This window comes from Gaeumannomyces tritici, assembly GCF_000145635.1.
Source record: "Gaeumannomyces tritici R3-111a-1 unplaced genomic scaffold supercont2.50, whole genome shotgun sequence".
NCBI lineage: Eukaryota > Fungi > Ascomycota > Sordariomycetes > Magnaporthales > Magnaporthaceae > Gaeumannomyces > Gaeumannomyces tritici.
The window spans coordinates 3,206-11,145 of record NW_008804594.1 but is presented as its reverse complement, the minus strand read 5'-3'; the positions used below and the strand labels follow the sequence as shown (position 1 = coordinate 11,145).

Below are 7,940 nucleotides of genomic sequence, written 5' to 3'. Positions count from 1 at the left end.
TTGGGCGCGCTAGTGCTGACGTCTGCGTCGCTTGTCTTGCCGGTCCAGATGAGGAGCCGCCTGACCCAACCGCCCGAGGGACCATCATCCCGACGTGCAGCCTGCGCCTTGGGGTCGTTGCTGTTGCCTTGGGCGCGGGCCTGCCGCAGCAGGCTCAGGCGGGCGGGTCTTGGTTGGGCCAAGACCGCGTTAAAACGGTAGCGTTTCCATTTGCTCAAAATGGGACCGGCCCCCTGCTGAGCCAGCCTTTTGGCCATCTCGTTTGTCTCTCTTTTTGTATACCTACCTATTAGTTGGTAGTATAGTTGGATGTTGGCTTGGTCCGGCATCGTCGCACTGCGTCTCGCAGCAAGGCTCTAGCGAGCATCTTCATCATTCCCCCTTATATCTGTCTATTTTATATCATTTTTGTTTGCCCGTAGCCCCAGCACCCACCTGACTCCACGATGTCGTCCCTGTCCAAGACGGAATTCTGCTCTCAGGGCGGAGGCAGGTCTGTCATCAACTACTCGTACACAGACTTGCCATGGCGGCTTCTGGGTTACGATGTGTACTACTTCTTCCGATTTTTCTGGGCAATCCCCTACATCGTGGTGCCTATCAACAAACCCCTTTCGGGGTCCATGAGCGAGCTCGCACCGACGCGCCAGAATGCCTTCTGCATCGCCATCCACGTCCTCCTGTGCATCTTACAGCTGGTTTTCATCCTTCTCCTGCCCTTCGCCGCCATTTTACCCGGCTGGATCTCGGCCCTGGCCATAGGTGCCTATCTCTTCCTCAACACTCTAATCTGCAAGCTGCTCAACGGGAAGGAGGAAACGTACTTGTCTACTGAGAAGTATGCTCCAAAACTCGAGCAGCACGCCCACGAGCAATGGATCTACCTAAACGGTGTTGCAGCTGGGTGAGAATTGCCCAAAGCCCATCTGCCATATGCGAGTCTAATAGTAGGGTGCCTAGAACACACTGGCTACAGAACAACCTTGACAGGCTGGCCCTCACCTTCAAGAGACCCATCCTTGGTATTCACAATAAAACGTGAGAAACTCCCGCCGTTGGTTGCATCCTTGTCGGATTCTCTCTGCTAACCCTATGCTTGCGCTCAGCGACGGCATTCTTTTCGACGTCATCGAGTGCCTAGTCCAGCGCACCTTTGGCTATGCCACGGGCGATGTCCGTCTTTGCTACAGGATAGTCAAGGAAAAGCTCTACGACCCCCGGTTCTCCAAAGTCATTCTTATCCTGCATTCGCAGGGCGGGATCGAGGGTGGGATGGTGCTTGACTGGCTTCTTCAGGAGCTCCCTCAGGATCTCCTCGCTAAGCTCGAGGTGTACACTTTTGGGAACGCGGCAAACCACTTCAACAATCCCCATCGCCACATCGGCTCCGAGGAAAGCACCGGGCCCGGCCTGTCTACTTCGGCATCCAACCAGACCCCGGCCACGAGTGGCACCAACGGCGTCACCAATGGCGACCATGGAACAGCCCGCGTGGCGCGCCTCACCCGCGAGGCCTCGTCGTCACAGCCCTCTGCCGTATCCGACCGGGTCATTGGACACGTCGAGCACTTCGCGCACACGACCGACTTCGTGGCCCTGTGGGGGGTCCTGCACTTCGCCACGTCGGCCGTGGCCTCCCCCTCGATGCCGCGCTTCATCGGCCGCGTCTTCGCGCGCTCGTCGGAGCGCGGCGGCCACCAGTTCTGCCACCACTACCTCGACGGCATGTTCCCCCTCAAGGCCGACGCCTCGGCCCCCGGCGGCTTCTCGGGCTGCCTCGAGGCCGGGCCGGACGAGGGCCAGAACGAGTTCATGGACAGCGAGGTCGTGGTCGGCGCCGCGGGCGACGAGTACTCCGAGGTGCACAGCGCCTACGAGGCCTCCTGGTTCGGCGGCGGCGGCGGCGCCCTGGCCGGGCTCAAAGGGGCCGCCGCCGATGGCAGCAGCGAGGTCGACAGGCTCCCCGCCGCTGCTGCCGCCGCTGCCGGGACGGGCGCCGTCGCCGACACGGGCAACGGCGAGGTGACGGTGCACAGCGCCAGCCCTGTCCTCAGCAGGGCGGGGACGATGAAGCACGTCGTCAAGGTGAAGCACCTCTGTCGTCTTTGGCAGTACCGAGACGGCAGGAGCCCCGAGGATGCCCCTGGTGGAGTTAATGGCGTGTTGCGCGGTATGACTTTGTAAGCGACGCGCAAATCTTGGGTTGCATTTTGGTCTTGTTAAAATGTCATGCGTATATCTTGAATATGCCCAGCTGGAACACTGGCACTAGGTGGAAACTGCCATCTTTTTCTCATTCTATTTGATACAACTATTTTCCTTCCTTTTTGAGCACAGCACTTCATCTGTTTTTTTTTTTATGCAGCTCGCCTGAACTCCGGTGATATCCTGATTTTTCTCCGTCGATGCGCTCCGAAGGGTCTTGTGTTTAGCAGAGGAACTCCCTGAGAATATCGTCACCACTGCCGAGATTTCAGCCTCCGACGAGGCAATACTTGACCAGTTGCGAACCAGGGAAGGCCACTCGAGAGCGGAACATAGGGGGAAGGTGTGACGGCAGTTCATTATTTCCATCGCTGTTGTATCCCTGGGTATATCCTGCCCTGATCCGGTCCTTCTATCTACCTGTCTTGCCCATCTACGTACCCGAATCTCTCTGCAAGCCGGCAGCCCCGACCACTGAGGAAATAGCAAAAGTGAAAATGGCTCGTGCGCTGGATATCAGGGAAATGAAGCATAGAGAACAGAAAAAAAGAAAGCAAACAAAGTCGAAGGGTAAAAAAAAAAATCCCGCATTGCTCAAAACGCCCTGCTCAACCCCACATCGCTCAGCCCGAGCAAGCTATATCAACTATCCCAGCTCTTCGGCAAACTGCAAAATGTTTGACAACCCTGAACTCCACAAGGTGCGGCCAGCGCGCCTTTTCCACGCGCTCCGCTTCACCACCCATCATTACCCATTGAAAAAATCAATCATTACGAGAAAAGAAAATTTGCCCCTCGATATGCTTCTGCGACACACAAAGTTGCTGTTCTTCTGCTTCTGCATGCAAGGCAACAGACGAAGGGGTTTCGGAATAAAACTCGAGGTAAAAACGAAAACAGAATAAACGCTGAAACTTGCGAAAAGCTCTCCATGACCCATGCTTGTTGATACAGTTGATGATCGTCGTAGTCGTCGTTAATCTTGTTGTACAGTTTAGTGTATACAAGCGCAGTTGGTGTCTTCGAGACTGTTGCTTTGCATGGGTGACGCGTGACTTCTCTGAGGATGATTCTATAACGCAGACTGCTGAATAGCCTTTGCTTACCGACTGCCTCACGAGTTGAGCACGACACTGAGCTCCAGGAGAAGGCGAACAAAGCGCGTGTGCAGCTCGAGGAAGAAGTCGGGCTGGCCAACAACCTCGGGGAGGCCGCGAGCCTTGGGGGCGCTGACGCTTCCCGCAAAGCCCGAACCCATGCGCCGCGAGATGCCGTTGCCAGCCGCGGCAAAGAAGCTGCTAGTTCCCGGGGCGACCGCCGTCGTCGCGCGGTCAAAGGTGGGGATGTTGGGAGGTGGCATGGCACCGTAGTTTGGGTTGACGACCACGGGGCTCGAGTTCCCACTTCCGTCGGCGGCGCGTTCGGCCTCGGCCTCGGCCATGCCCTGGATCCAAGCGGCGAGGTCGCGGAAGGCGGCAGCGATGAAACCGAAGGGCTTCATTGCCTGGCGCTCGCGGTGCGTAGAAAGGGCTAGAAGCGCGTAGACGCGCTTGTGGCCGCGCGCGTGCACGTCCGGGATGCGGAAGATGTAGGCCGTCGTATAGCCGGCGGCCGGGTCGCCGAAGAACATGGGTCCGCCCGACGCGGCCGCGCCTGTGCTGTGCGTCGTGACGAAGGAAGGGGGCGGAGCCGGAACGCCGGTGCTGGGCGCCATCCCCTGGTAACCCATCGTCCCGGACGCGGCAGGATTGCGTGGGAGCATCTCGAAGGACAAGGTCCGCAGGCACGAGTTACGCACCATCTTGAATGACACCTCGCCAGGCTCGTGGGTCGAGGTGTAGTTGACAAAGTGCGTATGGCTCCTCCTCGCGGTCGAGCTGCTGGCGCTGGAGCGAGACGTGGTCGACGTCAGAGTCCCGGTCCGGCGATGGCCGTATGTCGGGGTTTGTCGCTGCGGGGCGCGACCTCCTCCTGCCTCTTCCGTGTCTGATGAGGAAGACGACGTAGTCTGCGAGCTTCTTGGGGATGTGGCGCCCGAGTCGTAGACGCGCGCGTAGGGTGCTCGCGTGCGCAAGGTCGGGCCGCCGGGCCCGATTCTCGCATCCTCGGACGCGCCCTCCTGGCGACGAGGTAGAGTCATGGCGCAGTTATCGCAAGGGTTCGCGCGACGCGTGTCGTAGGTGCGTCGGAAGCCCGAATCCCGATTTGGCGCCGGGTGCGGGCTGACTGGCGGGCTCTCCACGGCAGATGCCGGGGGCGTGACCGTGTGCGAGATGCTCCGCACCAGACTGGCCCGGTGTCCTTGCGCATCGCGCTCCGATGCCGGTGTCGAGGAGCTTCGGTGGGCCGCGGTCGGGTTGATCTGTTGCAGTGCATCGGTAATGGCAGTGGCTGCCGGCGCCGAAATCTGTTGCGACCACTGGGCTCCGGACTGCAGACGGTCGCTGGTAGCCGGAAAATCCACCGTATCGTCCTCGTAGCACGTAGAGCAGGCCACGGGTAGCCCTTCGGTCACCATAAGAGGAGTTGGCCCATGAACGTCGCAGTAGTGCGCCAAGCACAGCTGCACTCCTGAGATTAGCATTTTGCTCTTGTTATCTGACAGTCGAAACAAGGCATTTGGCGACAAGGAAGCAGGCTGACCGGCGCTGCCAGACTAGAAAAGCGACAAGTTCAAAATAGAGGGCAATCTTGGTGTGTGTGTGTGTGTGTGTGTAGTTATGGTGAAGGAAAGGGAGGATTGGTGCAGATAGCGAGTCCAGGCCCAGGTGAGCAACCCGGCACTTTCACCAGGACCGAATCGGAATGGAACGTCCCATTCTGGGACAGCGGTGAGAAGGGAGGGCAAAAATGGCAGGTGACGCGTGATGTGGTTCAAGGAAGCAGGCTAGGCACCTCGCACACTTCCTCTCGGCTGAGCAATTGCAGCACACGCCTGCGGTGCCACGCGCACCCACGTGCCAGTGACAGTGGTGCCCGGCAAAGCAGATGTGTTGTGCCAAGTGGTGCATTTATAGCCAGTCGAACGTGGGGGTCTCGAGGCGACCTGGTGCCGATAACTTGGAAGATACGCGGAGACGACCACCCCCAACCACAAAGATAATGGAGAAACCATACAAGGAAAGGAAAGATAGTGGGACCAATGGTTCATTACAGGGTGCTCTGAGCTTGGCAAGCCAACCGGAGGGGGGCAGCGAAAGGAGGGAGGGCATGGAGCACGTGCAGCAAGTAAGAAAAGAAGAAAAAGCAACGGGGAAAGGAAAAAAAAGAAAAGGGAGTAAAAAAGCAAAGGGGTAAAAAGCAAGATAGAACAGAGCTGAAAGAACTACTCACTATCGACGTCATGGCTGGTGCTTTAATTTGCAAGAGAGTGAGGCGGCTGAGGAGGCTATGGCGCAGTGCGTGATGATTTGCGGTGAGCAGAAACGAGGGTTTGGCACGGCTAGCTGGGGCCGGGACACGGATTGCGCGTTTCTCTTGTCAGCGGTGGCGGAGGTGGGCGTTGGTGTGGGCGTGGGACGAGGCGCAGGCGAACTCGTTATGGACGGCGTTATAGGTCATAAAGACGAAAACCACGGTCGAATATGACGTTTCTTTGCTTGGGCGGTCGACGGAAGGGTGGCGGGAGGGACAGTCGAAGGGAGAGAGGGCCAAGAAGCCGGAGCACATGCAAATAATGTAATCCGAGGACGGGTATTGGAAGCCCAACGGAAAAGGAAGGAAAAAAAAAAGAATGGTCCGATCAGGGTTTGCCGTGGCTCCGTCTCGCTAACAAGGCGGGATGAACCCTTTTCCCGCGCTTCTGAGGCAGAGCGGAGGGATAGGGAGGCACCGGCCAGACTCGTCGATGGGAGAGTGGATTCCTTTAGTCACTGCCCGCCGAGGGCTCTTGTAAGTGACCGGGTCCCGCGGGACCTGCAGCGCCCACTTTACAGCTCAGCTTGCAAATGCAGAGTAAGCCGGTCGGTGGGTTTTTTTTTCTGCTTGCTTTTTGCTCGCTTTTGCTTGGTTGCTGTTCGTCCTCAGTCGTGGAGGGGACGCAAGTGTCGGCTTCTAGCGTTGGCTGTGCTTGGTCTGATTTCCTGTCTCCTTTCCTCGCTGCCCGGGATGTCCCTGTGTCGACCCGGGTGGCTGTTTGGATCAACTACTTGCTGCGCAACCCCCCAGGCAAGAGCCAGGGCCGATGCTGGGCGAGAGGTGAGCAGCAAGGCACCCAAAAGTTACACGAGCGCAGTTGTGACCGATGCCACCGGCCACAGCTGCCGCACCGACCCGTGAAACAGAAACAGAAAATGTTAAAAAGGTTAAAGGAGCGCGAGCCCAAGCCAGAGGAGCAGCACGAGGAGCGGGGACGCGAGAGTCGTATCGAGGGGTTGGCCTGGAAAGAAACTAGTGTCGTCGAGTGGGTTCCCAGGGTTCTGGTGATTTTCTCCGTTTTTTTTTTTTTTGTTTTTTGTGTCTCTCTCACTTGCTCCTTCTTTTCCTGGGAAGGGGTCGGGTCTCTCGCTTGCTCGCGCGGCCAGTCCTAGCGAGCCTCAACCGCTCCGGCCGAGGCCATCACGGGCAGAGAGGGCGGGGAGGTGCAGAAGAGGGCGGAAGGAGACCAAGGGCGACGAGCTCGCTATTGAGGCAGGTGGGTTGTGCGGGATGCAGGTGCCCACTCTCACACCGCAACAGCAGCGGGTTTAAGATGAGTGAAATGATGCGACATGCGCGGCAGCCCGATGAGTGGTTGAGGGCCGTGAGGTGCGTTGGGTGGGCTCTGGCAAGTGTGCAGAGGTATACAAGGCAGGCAGGTGGTAGGGAGGTAGGCAGACAGGCAGGTATCCAGGGGCAGCCAGATGCAGGCCCGTCCTTGGGGGAAACCTTTCACAGAGGAGTCGACGTTCGGATGACGCAGCAGACGTGGTGAGCGCTTCGTGGCGCCGTCGAAGATGGCAGAGTCTAAGGTGTCGTCGAGGTGGTCGGTTCAGGGAGGGAGCACAGAGGACGAGTGAGATTGCGTTCCAGACCGGCGAATTTGCATCGGGTCGGTGGCAGGTAGTTCCAGAGCCGTGCTCTTTGATGGGGAGCAGGACGGGGCCCCGGCGGGATGAAATGCTGGGGTGTGGTTGCGATTGGGCCGGAAAATGCGCTACAGCTCTGCGGCGTTGGGCTCGCGCGACAGCGGGTCCTCTGGCTCCAGGATGCGCAAACTCAGAAACGCGGACGCTGAATCATGCCCGCCCTCCACTGGCCGCCTCACTGTGGCCTTAATGTTTGCTGTCTTAAGCTTGTTTGCTCGCCGCCCTGTTGCCCGGACGGGAGACGTCAAGTCTGCGTTGCTTTGCCTGACGGGGGCGCACCGTCCGGGGTGGGATTACCATGGCGGGATTACCATCAAGCTGCTATTATCCGTCACACGAAAAGGGCAGAACGAAATGACCTCAGCAAACAGCCCGCCCGGAACCAGGAGTCGAGGTTCCTCCACGTGTTAGCGTAGCCAAAGTTGGGGACACTCGAGGGTCGAAAGCCCCTCGTCGTCTTCCACCCTTCTTCTCGTTTCTTCCTGCGTCCAGCGTCTCACCAACCACCGATGCCCGAAATTAGAGCAATGGGTTGCCAATGGGCCGCGAGCGGATTACCGGTCAAGGTAGCGCGCTCTTCCGCCCTGGAGGGTACCGATGGGTGTGGGGGGTGGGTGTGTGTGTGTGTGTGTGTGTGTGTGTGTGTGTGTGTCGTCGTCGCGTCGTACG

General features: G+C 58.5%; 3 protein-coding genes across 3 annotated transcripts in view; 1 reads left to right on the top strand and 2 right to left on the bottom strand.

The window, feature by feature from the left end:
* GGTG_13773 (hypothetical protein) overlaps positions 1-257 on the bottom strand; it is a gene marked incomplete at its 5' end in the record, with an annotated part of 1,492 nt that extends 1,235 nt beyond the window's left edge. The window contains one exon of the mRNA XM_009231692.1: positions 21-257. Coding sequence (XP_009229956.1) covers positions 21-257 — 237 coding nt within the window. The remainder of the gene's footprint in view (positions 1-20) is intronic.
* Positions 258-446: 189 nt separating this feature from the next.
* Positions 447-2,184, top strand: GGTG_13772 (hypothetical protein; the record flags this gene model as incomplete). The annotated part of the gene is made up of 3 exons (XM_009231691.1): positions 447-904; positions 961-1,038; positions 1,107-2,184. The coding sequence occupies 3 exons, from the start codon at positions 447-449 to the stop codon at positions 2,182-2,184; spliced, it is 1,614 nt and encodes a 537-aa protein (XP_009229955.1).
* A 329-nt stretch (positions 2,185-2,513) lies between these two features.
* GGTG_13771 (hypothetical protein) lies at positions 2,514-7,851 on the bottom strand. The gene has a single exon (XM_009231690.1). It carries the CDS (start codon positions 4,787-4,789, stop codon positions 3,320-3,322), a length of 1,470 nt encoding a protein of 489 aa, XP_009229954.1. The 5' UTR covers positions 4,790-7,851; the 3' UTR covers positions 2,514-3,319.
* Between the last annotated feature and the right edge of the window lie 89 nt (positions 7,852-7,940).